General features: G+C 41.6%; 1 protein-coding gene across 1 annotated transcript; it reads left to right on the top strand.

The window, feature by feature from the left end:
* Window positions 1–3,596: 3,596 nt before the first annotated feature.
* On the top strand, window positions 3,597–5,053 carry LOC107160334 (olfactory receptor 2G6-like). Its single transcript, XM_015507015.2, is given in 2 exon segments — window positions 3,597–4,211; window positions 4,214–5,053. Coding segments are annotated over 2 exon segments (966 nt in total). The 5' UTR covers window positions 3,597–3,931; the 3' UTR covers window positions 4,900–5,053.
* Window positions 5,054–15,842: the final 10,789 nt, after the last annotated feature.

Genomic DNA, 15,842 nt, shown 5'->3' with positions numbered 1-15,842 from the left:
TCTCCCTCCATTAAATCTTCTATATTTTTTAGCATTTTACTTTTTTCCCTGTCTATATCATCTGAAATTTATCATTGGAATCACAGAAATGTTTTCTAACCAGAAAGAAGAAGCTGGCATCGTCCACATCAGGTATTCTAATATGAATTTTAATAGATTGAAGTATGAATCTTAAATTCTGCATGTAAAGTGTCGACATTTCTGTAAGATCAATTTAGATGTGTTTATGGATATTAACTGACAAATTAGTTGCAATATAAAAATTGCAGTGTCATTGAAATTTCTTGCTAACCCTAACCCATCTCCAATCCAGAAAGTCCATGCTCATGGTTATGTAGGTTAGTGAAGGGTAGAATTGCAGTCAGGTTTCCCAAATCTCAACTAGATGGTCTTACTGTGTAGGGTCATGTCAAGTAAATCAGATAAGACGATCCCTTATTATACAGAGCAGTCTTTGGCAAACACTGATATTGTAACTGACATGGTTTAGTTCTCATGGATGAGAGTTACTAGTTACATGTTGTCTAAATGCCTCAAAAGAAATACCCTTCGAACCACAGTGCCTCATATATGCTGTCCACATTACACTATAAAGACGACTTGGACTTTTTTCCAGACATTTCTTTGGTGTAGCAAAGTTTTGGCTTCACAGCAATCTTTGACTATGCTAAGCTGGTGTCTGTTCAGCTGAATTCAGGGCCTGGCTAAGGACAGTAGTTATCAGGTTAAAAACAATGGATGTGTGCTTCTCAGACCTCTAGGTGCACAGCGCAGTGTTCTGCTCTAAGCATAGTGTGGTGCAATGGTCTCTAAAACTCCTCGAAGACTCCATATCTGTGGGACCAGAGCTCTAGTGAAGAAGTTAGTGAAATGTGACCCAAGGCTATGGGACAGGCAGAGAATGCTGTTGGCATCAGAAAGCTTGTTCCTCTTCTGAATTTAATTGTTATCTTGACCTTCTTAGACCACAGGGCTAATTCTGAAGCTAACTGGCTAGAGTCCAAACGGTCTTTCACAAACCTGTAGTTGAGACCCATGGACAGAAAAACCACAGCTGCCCAGAATCCTTCCCACCTCTCTTGCCCCATAATCACCACTCATCAGAGCTCTGCACGGAGCCCCAGATGACGAACAGCAAGCTCAAGGGTCTAGCAGCTCTGAAGGCTGGAACAGGAAAATGAAGGGTTGGGGAAGAGGAAGAAGTAGAATGGTTAACTTTGCTTATGAAAACCTGACTCTGAGAAAATGACATGGGCTTGGCAGCATGAGATGGGTAGTAATTAGAATGTTCAGTTTGAGGAATTCTTTTAAAAGCAAAGTTGAAAATATTTGCATCTGAAGGACTAATAGAAGAAAATGCAAAAAAAAAGAAAGAAAGAAAGAAAATGCCAACATGATGCGAAATAATTCTCTATTTACAAAAACAGAAGCATATACACAAAATAAAACATACACGCCCATGTATTCAAAAGTTTGATAGAACCTCACATATCTTTAGTATTTGAAATATCTCAGTATTTTGCCATTTCATAAATACTGAGTGGCAATAATAAGTGTATATTGTTTGTCTCCCTATCTTCTCTCAAGCTAAGGAAAGACATTCAGAGTGTGTGTGTGTGTGTGTGAGAGAGAGTGTGTGTGTAGAAGATGACTGACAACTGTTTATTCCCTATTCCTAGCCATGACTTAATGTTATTTGAAGGAATTACCTTTGATCAATTTTTAGTGATGTAGAAAAAATGTATCATACATATTTCTTAAAATTTATAACTAATTACTCTTAAGACATTTAAAAGAAAAATCTGTCAGCATGAAACTAGTTATCATGGGTGAATGTGGTACCACTTATTTAGGCCTTACTAATACTTTCAATATGAGTAGTATTTTATTTTAAAAGTAACATTGACATGTTCTCTTTTCACTCTCTTTCAAGCAGTAAATATTTGGAGTCCTTAATGATTATCCTTGACTCAACCCTTTCCTCCCCCCAAAAATGACCAAATACACTTAAGGAATAATATTTTTGAGCCTCTACTCTGAGGTTGGAACAGTGGTCGTCTTTCAAGAGACACTATAGGGAAAATAGGTAAAATGTCTAATTTTATGAATCTTACTTTCTGTTCTCAGAGATAATGAACAAATAAATGTAAAAAAAAATACTGTGGGGATTGTTAATATTGTATAGAAGAAGAAGAAAGTAAAGTGAGGAACAGAGCACTATTTCATATTCACCAGTCATAGAAATTTTCTCAGATAACCGAGTAGCAGAGACAAGACCTAGATCAGCAGAAGACATTGGTCATGGTGTGTCACAAGTAGACAGGCAGTGTTGGCACCTTATGCCTTTAGCAGGTATGTGAAGCCCTTTGATGTTTAGTGAAATGTCCAGTAAGTTTGGGGTCTCTCACATTTTGTGTTATATTTTCTTCCTATTTTAAAAAGTCTTTCACTATGTGGTCTACTATCAATGCTTTTAAACTTAATAAGGCATTTGTATTTGCATTATTTTCCTTATAGCTATACTTTTATAAAGTCATTTTGTGAAGACCAACTTACCTGCGGTCTTCCTGTGGATACAAGGCCTATTGGCTCCCTAGCATAAGGAGGAAGGAAGCAGCTTCTGGAACGCTCCTCTCTGTTCCTCTTCTTATCATTCAATTTTGGTCAATATTTCTTAGTGTTTATTACCATCTCCCTAAATATGCCTCCTATTCCACTACTTGATCTATCAACTTTAAATAGCATCCTTTGGCAGTTGAATTCTAATGGTTCTCTGTATCAGCAACACTAGCAATGAATGGACAAAATGTTTTTAGGAACTTTTTTTCATTCTCCCCCAAATGTTCCCAGCTCAAATAAAGACTGTTTTTATATGATTTCTTGACCACACAGGGAGTTTGGATCATTTTGTTTCCACATGGCCATGAGGAAAAAAAAAATGACTTCAATTCCATAGCTTCTGACTTCGGAGAAGTCTTCACTTAGTTTCATAAATAAGGTAGTATCCCATGGAGTTTTATGATGATCTCTCTCCATATCATCATGTTCTATTATCTACTTCCCTGATACACACATTCCTACCTATCTCTACAAGTCCCCCGAGTACAGTGAAGTACTCAGAGTTGAAGTATGAGACGCCTACATGGGTCACATTGATCATCTTCATCCCTGATACAGACACACACAACCAACGTATCTGCTATGCATCTTTGAGAAGCTCAGGGGGTAGGGCAAGGGTCATCACCAGCCACACACAGAGCATTTTCTCACTGGAACCCGCATTTTCTATGTGGACAAACACATGAGATGAAAACTGTGCTTCTGATGCCAGTTGGCTAAAAGTGGTTGTGTATATAATTTTTCTTAGTCTTCTATTTTATCCGTGTTTCTTGTTAATTTTGATTTTGTTTTTCACATAGTTTTACATAGATGTTACAGATCTGCAACAATATACACACAGTTTTCATTTTACACATTCTGCATTTTAATTTGATTTGCTATTTGACAATATCATTTTTATTATTAGCTTTTGAATGTTGCTCAAGTTTCATATGCCCATAGAATAAAACATTTGTATAAAAAGAACACTGGGTCACTTTCTTCATTGATTTATAACTTTAAGGCACAAATGTATTGTGTAAAATAGGCAGAACACAAAAATAAGCAAAGGAAATGAATATATGCAAATGGAACATAGATAAAACAAAGATTAAATTTGTTGCTTGGGTCAGATCTTATTGAAGGAAAAAAGGAGCAAATCATTTCCTGCAGATGGGCGAATTTGGAGGAGAGGGCTACAGGTCTATATGACAGGTCCAGGGGCGACATCAGGGACATAGTCACGCTACAAAAAACCTGGGTCACCAAGGCTGACCGCGTTGCCTTCTTTCTCCAGGACATTAGTCATTTTGTGAAGGAAAGCTGCAGGGAAATGGAGGACACCAACAGCAGCTCAGAAAAGGGATTTCTTCTCCTGGGATTTTCAGATCAGCCCCGGCTGGAGAGGCTCCTCTTCATTATCATTTTGCACTTTTACATCTTGAACCTTCTGGGGAATGCTGCCATCATACTAGTGTCCTGCCTGGACCCCAGACTGCACACCCCAATGTACTTTTTCCTCAGCAACCTCTCCTGTGTGGACATCTGCTTCACCACCAGCGTGGCCCCACAGCTGCTGGTTACCATGAGCAGGAGAGACAAGACCGTGAGCTATGCTCGTGCGTGGCCCAGCTCTATGTGGCCATGGGGTTGGGTTCATCCGAGTGTATCCTCCTGGCGGTCATGGCTTACCATCGCTATGCTGCTGTCTGCCGGCCACTGCACTACACAGCCATCATGCATCCGAAGCTCTGCACATCCCTGGCCAGCACAGCATGGCTCAGTGGCCTTGTGACCTCCCTGATTCAGTGCTCCCTCACTCTGCAACTGCCCCTTTGTGGTCATCGCAAGCTGGACCACATTTTCTGTGAAGTGCCTGTGCTGATCACACTGGCCTGTGTGGACACGACATTCAATGAGGCAGAACTCTTTGTGGCCAGTGTAATCTTTCTAATTGTCCCTGTGTCCCTCATCCTAGTCTCCTATGGCTTCATAACTCAAGCAGTGCTCAGAATCAAATCAGCCGCTGGGCGCAGAAAAGCCTTTGGCACCTGCTCGTCACACCTGGTTGTCGTCGTCATCTTCTATGGCACCATCATATTCATGTACCTTCAACCAGCCAGAAGTGGCTCCAAGAACCAGGGGAAATTCGTCTCTCTTTTCTACACCATAGTCACTCCGCTTTTAAACCCCATTATCTACACTCTGAGAAACAAAGATGTCAAAGGAGCGTTGAGGACCATGGTAATGGGAAGGCGTTGGGGTCCGGATGGTCATGGCCTTAGTTGTAACCTCAGATAGCAAGGATAAGCTCACAGGTGATCTGTTTTCAGTTTGCTCCTCCTGTCCAGAGCCACAGGGACCTGAGAAGAGGCTCAAGTGCTGAAGGCACAGTTACATTTTCCATTCTTATGCACCCCAGGATTCTGGGCTCTACCTTTAGAAAACCCTGCACTCTTTCCAACCACATCATCAACTGTCATGTTCTCGTTCTTTCTTTTCTAAGTTTTTGTCAGTACATGGTAACTGCCTAAGAGTAGAATTCATTGGGAAACATTCTCATGTGCAAATTACAATTGGATCAGTATCCACTATTTCTACCTAGCATTCTGTTCCACCTGAAAACTTCTATTTATTCTAAAGAATATGTTACCCACACTTTCCAGGTTTTCTGACACACCATACTTCATATTGCCTGAGAAAAATTTGTTTCAAAACACATATTTCCCTAGCACGTGGAAATTGTTCATTTTCACAGGCATTGTTTGTACATGCACACACACAAAGAGGTCATGGAATATGTACAATATACTGTGAAATAACATGTGGCCATTTTCTGACAACCCAACAGTTTAAACCTGAGAATACTGTGTCCTGATGTACTGACTTATTTGTAACACAAGAAAACCGACTGTAATTCAGAGTTGATACCTTGATTCCATGAAACTATGGGATACAAAAAATGACATTTTATTAAAGGAGCAAAGAAGCAAGCTTGCTTATTGAGATGGTGCAGTCATGTATTATTTGGATAAATCTACTTTTTGTTGAAGAGGCTGAACCAAAGTGTCATATACAAAACCCCAAGAGTTATAGTGTATTCACAATTTATGAAGTCTACCATGAAGTAATTGCTTCCAGCCTGAACTTCTGAAGAAGAAAAAATTGATTATGTATTTTATTTTTTTAAAATTTGAAATGTGAAGACTATACACAGGCTCATGTCAATGTTCATAGTTTCATATTTGGTTCCCAAAAGTGAAAGTCATATTCAGAAGCAACTGAATGATAAATATAATCTTATATTTTACTAAACTCTTAATTCTTTTTTTTATTAGTTGCTCATAACAATAAATGATCTTGACATATCATTCATTTGAATCAAATAGGGTATAATTTCTCATTTTTCCAAGTGTACAGGTTGCAGAATCATATTGGTTATACAGCCACTTAATTTTTTTTTAATATTTATTTTTTAGTTGGACACAATACCTTTATTTTATTTATTTATTTTTATGTGGTGCTGAAGATTGAACCCAGGGCTTCACACGTTCTAGGCAAGTGCTCTACCACTGAGCCACAACCCCAGCCCCCTAAACTCTTAATTCTTGATTCAGTTTTTTTCTTTCTCTCCATTTGTACCTCTATCTCTGTCTCCCCCCAAAGAGATTGAATTTTATCAATTTATCAAAATCAAGAATTTTCAGATACTTGTGCAATTACCAAGAAAAAGTTAATTGCCTTATATAGTCAGTTCTACATTATCTTCTCATTATGATTCTCACGAGGGAAAAATCATGGAAAAACAATGAAAAGATTGAAAACAGGAACAGGATTGGAGGGGACTTTCAAATAGTTTATACTTATGACAACTAAAAGATCATTGGGGCTGATTTAAAATTTGTGCTTATACCAGAACTTCACAGACTCTACAAATGTTAGGATACGGTTTGACATTTCTCCACCACCAAAGCCTGGAGTTCAAGCAAAATGCCCACAGATAAGAAAGAAAGGACCTCAGAAGTGTTTTAAAGAATGAGTCAAGGTTAAAGAGAACAAGATGCACTCTTCAGACTGGTGGGAGTGGGTATGGGGTGCAGGAAGGTGCAAATGTTTCCCAAGTCACTTGGGAATAAGGTGATTTTAATATTTTAAAAAAATAATGTTTTAATGTCCAATACATTTGGACATTATAAATTAAGAGTTTAGGGGGCTGGGGTTGTGGCTCAGTGGTAGAGCACTCACCTAGAACGTGTGAGGCCCTGGGTTCAATCTTCAGCACCACATAAAAATAAATAAATAAAATAAAGGTATTGTGTCCAACAATAATTCCTTCAACACAAGAAGAAAAAGATAATCCAATTCTCAAGTGGACAAATGGGTAAATGGCTTAAATGGTGTTTCAACACACAAGATAAACAATGAGAGTAAGCAAAGGGAAATACTTGACGTCAATAGTCATTAAGGAAATGCAGACCAGAACCACAGTGAGGTACTGGTCCATGTGTTCTAGGATATATATGTATGGAAAATGAACACTGGTGAAGATGTGGATCAATGGAAATAATCCCCCATCCATCATCCCTGGAGGGAATGAAAAATGATGTGGCCACTGCACAGAATAGTGTGCAGTTCACTCAAAATGCTCATCCTAGAATCAGCCTATCACCCAGCATTTCTATTCCTGGGTGTATACACACAAAAAAAATTGAAAACTGGTTCCCAAACAGATTATTGTTTGGACACCAATGTCTGCTGAAGCATTAGTTACAAAAGTCAATAGGTAGAAACAATTTGGAATGTTAAAAAGTTTGGAAATAATCTGAGGATGGTGGTGCATGACTAATCCTAGTGACTCCAGAAGTTTAGGCAGGAGGTCGCACGTTTCAGGCCAGTCTGGTTTACTTACCAAGACCTTGCTCAAAAGACAAAAAGTCTGGGAATGTAGCTCAGTGATAGAATGCCCTTCAGCTCAGACCCCTGTGTTGCAAGATAATAATAATAATAATAATTACTATTATTATTATTATTAATATTGGAAACAGTGGTGGTAATGGTTTAAATGCTATAGTAAGAAATGACATTAAATGTTCACTTAAAAAGGTTACAATCACAGATTTAATAAAAATTACAAAAAAAATGAACTAATATCAGTACCCTATCCATTAAGGTTCTGGTTAAAATCATATGGACCTGTTAATATTGAATACAGTGGGGGAGCAGACGCAGAAGCTGGGCTGAAGCACGCTGTGTTGTCATAAAGGAGGTTCCAAGCCCAGCGCTGTGCTCCCTGAATTTCTCTGTTCCTTGACTGGACCACTGACCTCACCAGGCTCCATCTCCTCGGCCTTGTAAAATCCCTAACACCCACTGTGATGACTGACGTTGTCAACTTGAGTGCCACCAGCTGTGCAGATACTTGGTCAACTGTCATTCTAGGTGTTTCCATGAGGGTGTTTTGGTTGAGGTTGTCAATTAAATGAGTAGAGTGAGCAAAACACACTGGCCTCCCTACTGTGAGTAAGCCTCCCCCACAGCAAAAGCCTGGGTAGACTAACCCTGCTCTGGAGTGGAAAGAGAGTCCTCCCCACTGAGAGGGGTGGGTATGCCAGCACTGGTCTCCTCCTGTAGCTTGTGTCTACCATCTGAAGCATGCTGCGGCAAGAGCTTAGCTCCAGAGGGTCTGGGCAGCATTTCCCCATGACCTTGTTGCCTTAGGCTGCAAGACCTCTCTCTTAGGCTGGCTCTGCTCCCTGACCAGTTTTATTCAGCAGATAGTCCAGATTTCAGACACCCTTAATTCCTGGGGTCTCCTCTGCAGCTGAAGTGTCACCTTCTCAGCTTCATGCATCACCCTTGCAGGCACTTTATGCAAGAAGCCCCTCCCTGACACAAAGTGCTTGGCCTCCCAGGCCTTCCTTGGAAATCTCTGGAGAAGCCTCTGTGACCCTGTAGCTCCACCATCCCACATTCCTGCCAAGCCAACATGACATGGATGATGCCCAAGTATGCTGTCAGCTCCAGGAGGAGCTGGTCACTCTCAGATCACGGCTGCAGTGGCATGGGTGTCTAAATGGCAAGGATGGTTAAGGGAATACTGGGGAAACAATTCTCTAAGTACCTTGATGTAAGCAGGGATCCCCAGTCTGTTGCTAAGGCAATTTCTTTCAAACTAGTGTAGAGGATTACACCCTTGAGCCTGAGAGGATTCCTGAGATGCCTCAAGGCACCTTTCCTATTGTCACTGTGCTCAGTATGAATCTTCCATTAAATAGCTGTAATCTCTTCAGCAACCAAACTTCCCTTGGTCCCAGTTTTGCATGTATTTATTTCACAGCCAAATTGCATGTTTTTCAAATTTTTTTCTTTTTTTGCTTCCAGTTCTCACAATAAACTAGACTAAGTTTAAGCAATATCCATGCCACTGCCTGAATGCTGTGCTGCCTCTTTCTCTGGCCAGACATGGTGGTGCACACCTGTAATTCCAATGGCTCAGGATTGTGAGTTCAAAGCCAGCCTCAGCAACTCAGCAAGGCCCTAAGCAACTGAGACCCTGACTCTAAATAAAATACAGAAAGGGGAGATATGGCTCAGTGGTTAAGTGCCTTGGGGTTCAATCCCTGTACAAAATAAAACAAAAACAAAAACATTTTCTCCATCAGGTTAATGACTCCATCACCTTTAAATTCACCTACAAAAATTTCAGGACATGTACATAATATAGAAAAATTTATTTGCCAGAATGTGACATTAATGACCTTGTGTTAGGCAACTTTTTATCATGTGACCAAAATACATGACAAAAACAAATTAGAGGAGCAAAGATTTATGTTGGCTCATGGTTTTAGAGATCTCAGTCCATAGTATTCCAGTTGCCCAGAATCAGTGTTCTGCAATGGTATCCAGAGCATCTGCTTCTGTAGGTAACAAAGGATAAGAAGGTAGTTAAACAAATTGTCTATTTCAGTTTTTTGCACTATTCATCAAGAATAGGTGTGATCACTGACAGGTCTTACTGAGTGGCTGAGGCTGGCCTTGAATGTGAGATCCTCCTGCCTCAGTCTCCCTAGTCACTGAGTTTAGAGGTGTGCACCAGTAGTGCCCAGCTCTGGTACTTGCTGAACATCTACTTTCCTTCTAAAAGTGTATTATTTTCTTCCATTCTCAGTCACACCTACAGGATCAGACCCACCTACCAGGCACCACTCCGCTCCCAAAGAAACCCTCTGAATATACAGTCTTTAATGAGCTTCCCTGATAGACAACATCTCATCCTGATTGGCTCTATTTGTTACCTGGGAATTGGGCTTGTCCTCTGTGGTGACATCAAAAGTACAACTGGAAGTGTGCAAGTGGTTTACTCCAAACCAAATTTAACCAACTAGTAAACAAGTAATAATCAATGAATGGAAAAAAATAATTTTATTGGTTAAGGTCATAGCAAAGTGGGATAAGTGAAAAGATGCCACATGGCTTAGAAACAACTTAATGTTACTAAGAGTTCACCTCCTTGAAATGCTAGTCATATAAAATTTCATAATTCTCCAAAACAGACTTCATAGCAATCAAGAGAAACTGCCTTGCCAAAGACCGCAGGAAAGGCAAGTGTCTCATAATTGTCAAAGTCCCCTGAACAGTAGACTGTTGGCTTGTCCAATACAGTCATGGCCACAGAACATTTTGCTCAGGGACAGGCCCTTTTATACAAAGGGTGTCTGTGGTAAAGGGATTCCTGTGCCTTTGTTGTGATGCTGGTGTAGACAAAGCCAAGGCATTACCACCTCCAGCGGGTAAAGCAACAGGCTGCGGAGGTTTGTAGCCTAGAAACCAAGTGAATATCCACAGAGCCCAGGTGGAGGAGGGCCACCCCATCCAGGACCGTGTGAATACACTGTGCTGTGTGCAATGGTGGCAGCATTAAAGTTCACTTCTACATTGTATCCCTGTGTTAAGTGACATGTAATCCTACATAAAGGATTTCCAAATTTTAATACTCAAAATAGTATAGCATGAGCAGAGGGGTCCAAGACGTGGACCAAGAGAAAAAAAAATGCCCAGTGGGCTGACATTTATATTCAGACTTGATTAATGTCATTACAGGAATCGAAACAAATTGCGACATATTTAAAACATCGGTCAAGGTCAACTGTATGTAATAGGGAGAATGCACTGAACTCCTCCCGTTCCATGGACAAAATTTTCTGCAGCAATAATGGGAGAAACATTTTCTCTAATTCTTTCCTCTAATAGCATTTTTGAGTCTAGGGTCTCGAATTACATTTGAAGTCACCCAAAAGAAAGGAGCAAATCTCAGTGCTGCTGCCTACACTCGTGGGAAGAAAAAAGCTAAATAAGAATTTTCAAAGAATGGAAATAAAACTATATATACATATATATTTATACTCATACATGTATATGCTTGTGCTTTTTTGGAATCCACTTTTTACAGTCTCTTTAAAAACATTTCACCTTTTCACTCAGCTGTGAACATATCAGACTCAAGTGTCAAGTAAGGCCATCCCATCCCACCAGCTGCGACATCCTTCCACCTGGTTCTGCTCCCCAACATGCTCCACAATCACCCTCCTAGGAGACCCTGGACCATGGCTCAGGTGTTCACAGCACTGCAGGGGTGGGTGCTTCCCTTGGGAGAAGTTTCATTCCTCCACTAATCTGAAAAAACCCAGGGGGCAGAAATACTCTCTCTTCTCCTAGACACCAGCATCCCACTGAACAACGTGCCTCTAAAGGATGGGCTGGGAGGAAGCCATGTCCCAAAGGGTGGCTGTCCAGATGAGGCCCATCCCAGGAGACTCCTCAGCCCCAGGGCCTCCAGCTGCTCCCACCCCTCAGGCTGTCCTCTAGGAGGAGCTGATGCCAGGCCTGAAATTCCTTGTACCATGCAGGACACAGGGCAGCCCTGGGAACCTTGTGGCAGACCCAGGAAAAGACAGGACAGTGACTGAGGACACAGGACCCTGTAGTTTTCAAAGGGAAGCTCAACCTAAGTCACCGTGCCTCTGCCTGGGAAAATACAGGAAGAGTGGGACAAGATTTTAGAAGTGGATTTCCAGGTCCTCGTTCTCTGCTTCCCTCTTATGGAAATGTTCACACACACTACTCAAATGTTTTAAAATGCACCACACATTACTCAATGAAAAGAAAAACATGAGCGCTAAAATACTGAGTCCATGTGAATGCAGCAGGAGCCACAAGATGATCGTGAGCACTTGAGGAAGGTGTGAGGGAATTTTGGGTTGTGCAGAGGGGAGTGAGGGGAGGGGGTATGGGGATGGGAAGGACGGTGGAATGAGATGGACAGACTTCATAGCAATCAAGAGATGATTGTTACATGATTGTACTACCGGTGTGACTCTGCCACCATGTTCAGCCACTGGAAGAAGCTTTACTCCCTTCGTGTACAATGTGTCAAAATGCATCCTACTCTCATGTATAAACAAATAGAACAAATAAAAAAATACATAAATTGCCAGGCACAGTGGCCCATGCCTGTAATCCCATTGGCTTGGGAGGCTGAGGCAAGAGGATTGGGAGTTCAAAGGCAGCCTCAGAAAAAGCAAAGCACTAAGCAACTCAGTGAGACCCTGTCTCTAAATAAGAATACAGATAAGGCTGGGGATGATGTGGCTCCATGGTCAAGTGCCCAGAGTTCAATCCCCAGTATCCTTAAGTTTTTTTTCACATTAGCCATGGCCATGACCTGAGATTATAATTTTAACACATCCAAAGAAGCATTATAAAAATGACCAGGCATTCTGATGGAATCCAGTAGCAGCCACTTCATTTCTCCTATCATCCCCTCTTTTATGATGTTTTGGTATTAGGATCTAGAATCCAAACATAAGCATTTCCATCGTCAACACACGCACACCTGAACCCATAGTGATGCCTGTCACTACAGGAGCCACTTGGGGACCTCCAGGAATCAGCAAGTTCTTTCCACTGTCCCAGGGGTCCTGGCGCCTTTAACCTTATCTCTCCAGCCTCTCCTGATCAGCTCACATAGAAACAGCATTCTTCCCCGACTGGCTTTGCAGGACAACAGATGCCAAGGAGTCCCATTTTGTAGTCAGCACTGAGTTGGCGCTGTTGGATGTCCTGAATAGTCTATTCTGCTCGCTTTTCATAGTAATGGACTGAGATCCTCAACCCTGCAGATCCTGTGCCAATCCCAGCAGGTGTCTCTAGCCCCATGAGTACAGGAATAATGTGGAGGGCTCTCCTGTGTTTGGTGTGTACTGTGCCCCTGAGTTCAATCCTCAGTATCCCCCCTCCCCCCAGAAAAGCCATACACGTGGTTTTACATATATCTGCTCACCTCCACGTCTGCTCAGATTCCTAGAATGAAGAAGTGCTGATGAGGGTGGAGGTCTGAATCGAGTTCTTTCACTGTGATCACTGGGTACTCTTCACTCCCTATCAGCGAATCTTCAAGCATACCTAGGATTGGGCAGCAGAGGCCTGTCTATGGTGAAGGGCTTTTACCTAGTGTGGGTGACCTGTCAGGGACCATGTCCTTGACGCTCAGCAGGGAAGGAATCTGGCATTAGCTCTCAGGAGCTGTTATGTACATGTTATTTTAATTAATGAATGATGCAGTGCTGGGGATTGAACCCAGGGACCCATACATGCCAGGCATACACTCTACCACTGAACCAGATCCCCAGTTCATACATATTTCTTTGAAAGTTCCTTGGTTTATTTAGATTTTTTTTTCTGATCATACAATAAATATGTGATCTTTGAAGAAAATCTGGAAAACCAAACAGGATAATATTTGTGTGTGTGTGTGATATAAACTTTCTTTTTACATCAAAAATTGTAAATGTTTTCAAAGATAAAAGGCTTACTCTAGATGAGTACTGCAATGGAATCACTTTATGTGGTGAATTATGACCATATTCAAGGAGGAGCAAGACAACATTCTCAAAGGCAAAATGAGGTTTAGCAAAGTTGCTTAGAAATGATGACCCAATCCTTTGGCTATAAAAGGAAAAATAACAGTGCTACCATCAGTCCAAGCTGTGCAAGCAGTGGCCGGGCAAATGTCTCTCTCACACACACACACACACACACACACACACACACAGCAGCCTTTGTGCCAGATTGTGGTCCTGACAGTCTCTCGTTGACAGTTATTATCAGATATAAGTGCATGGGATTCCTTCTTTCATAGCCTCCTGACTTTATTTATTTTTGCAGGGGTTGAGACAAGTGACTCCATCTTAAGCAGACAGCATTCCTACCTCCGCCTTTGATGAAGATCTTTCTGTAAGATCCTTGTCATTCAGCCGTGTTGTCTCTGGTTCTGGTTGTCTCCCAGTGCCAGGATGGACCTGCCCAGTGGTTGGTCTGGTCCTATTTCAGAGACAAGTGACTGTCAACTAGGACTCAGTGTCTAGATCCAAGCCACACCGGCACAGCAAGGGACCTGGAAGGAGTGGCTCAGGCTGCTTTCCTGGAGACCAAGGTTGCATTCAATCTTGTCTCTCTGATGGACACTGGTGAGAAACTGAAGGAACCTGGCTAGCATTATGCTGTTAGCAGCTGAACTTCTGCAGAAGTTTGGTAGAAAATAGGTACAAAGTTTTTAAGGAAAAAATATAGAATAAAAACAAAAGGAGGATAACAGTTCAGTTAGTGCAGTTGTTCTGATTCAAGGCAACCTACATGAACAGAAAGAACCCAGGGGATAAAGTGAGACTTGTGTAGCTACATTAGAGGGGATGAGAAAAATTTCAGATCCAGGCAAATCTATACACATGTACTATAAATTTGAAAACAATGAGTAGTGCCACTAACCACAATGGGTGTTGTAGTTTTCCTTTGGAAATAATTTTCTCTATACCATCAAGCCAGTATACACAAAATATTCAGAGAAAACCCCAATTTGAAAACCCCAATTTGATTGATCATCTAGCTGATTGGCTCCTCGGCCCCAGCAACATCTAGCTGATTGGCTCCTCTGCGGTGATGCTCATTGGACTGTTTCCCTGCCCTTTCAGACCACGGAGCTGCTCATTGGGGGACTTTTTTTGGCTCCGCCCACGTGACCCAGCCAATCGGCCTCAAGAGCAGGAGGATTGTGGGAGGGGGGGAGAAGCTTGTGTGGGAGAGAGAGGCTTGTGGAAAGCCGGTGGTGGCAGTTGAGGCTCTGAGGATTTTTCCTGAGAGGCTGTTTTGTTTGGCGTGTGTGGTTCTAAAAATAAAGTTAGTTTCTTTTGACAAGTGGCTCCTGATTGTGCCCAGCCAGACTGCGGCACCCAAAATTAGTTTTATCAAGTTTTACCAGATCATTTGCATAGAAGCTTGGAGAATATTTACATATCAGATTGGTCTTACTATTTATAGACTAAAGAGCTATATACCATGACAGATTTTAGACTTGTCCTCAGTATCTATAAATAATTTAAATGACATCCCAATGAAAATTTTGGTAAAACATTCTTTTCAATATCATCTTGTTACAAAGAAGAGATTCTCTTGTAAGTAACTGCATTGCCAAAAATAATAATAATAAGAAGAAGAATACTTTTGCATTTTATTTTTTAATTTTGGGGCTTCAAGTATGGTAGAAAAGTAAATGTTTCCACTTTTATTCACAATCATAGCTGCTGTGCTGGATGCTATAATAAAATGCCCAACGCAAGCTAACTTTATAGGAAAAAAAGGTTTGTTCTGTTCAGTTTCTCAAGTCCAGAGGCAAGGCGCTGGCATTGCTGAGTTCTGGTCAGGGCTCTTGGCTGCAGAACATCACAGTGGCTGGTGATGGTGGGACCACATGTGGAGCGAGAGCTTAGCTCACAGACAGAAAGTGAGACAGGGCGGAGCCCCATCAGCCTTAATACCAACCTCTCAGGAGAACTCATGCAGGCATCAGTCACACCCGACTCCCTTCTGAGGACAGCAACCCAGGGACCTGTGGCCACCCATGGGAACCATCTCTTATAAATCCCAGCAACACCCACACTGCTGCACTGGAGAGCAAGCCTCATCAGCACGTGAGCTTTCGGGATGCACTTGAACATACCCAAGCCATTACTTTCTGTCCTTTGCCCTGCAAGTCTCATGTCTGTGTCACAATTTCAAAAGTACAAGTCCAACATCTCCAGTGAGAATGAACGAATACCGCTTCAGGTGTGAGCCCCCTTTAAAAAAATCATCCCACACTTCCAAAGTACAGGGCACAGGACAAACGGTCCTATTGCAAAGGGAGAAGCAGA

The sequence above is a fragment of the Marmota marmota genome, unplaced genomic scaffold (genome assembly GCF_001458135.2).
Source record: "Marmota marmota marmota unplaced genomic scaffold, marMar, whole genome shotgun sequence".
Lineage (NCBI taxonomy): Eukaryota > Metazoa > Chordata > Mammalia > Rodentia > Sciuridae > Marmota > Marmota marmota.
The sequence above is the reverse complement of the archived record's forward strand: the minus strand, read 5'-3'. Positions and strand labels throughout refer to the sequence as shown.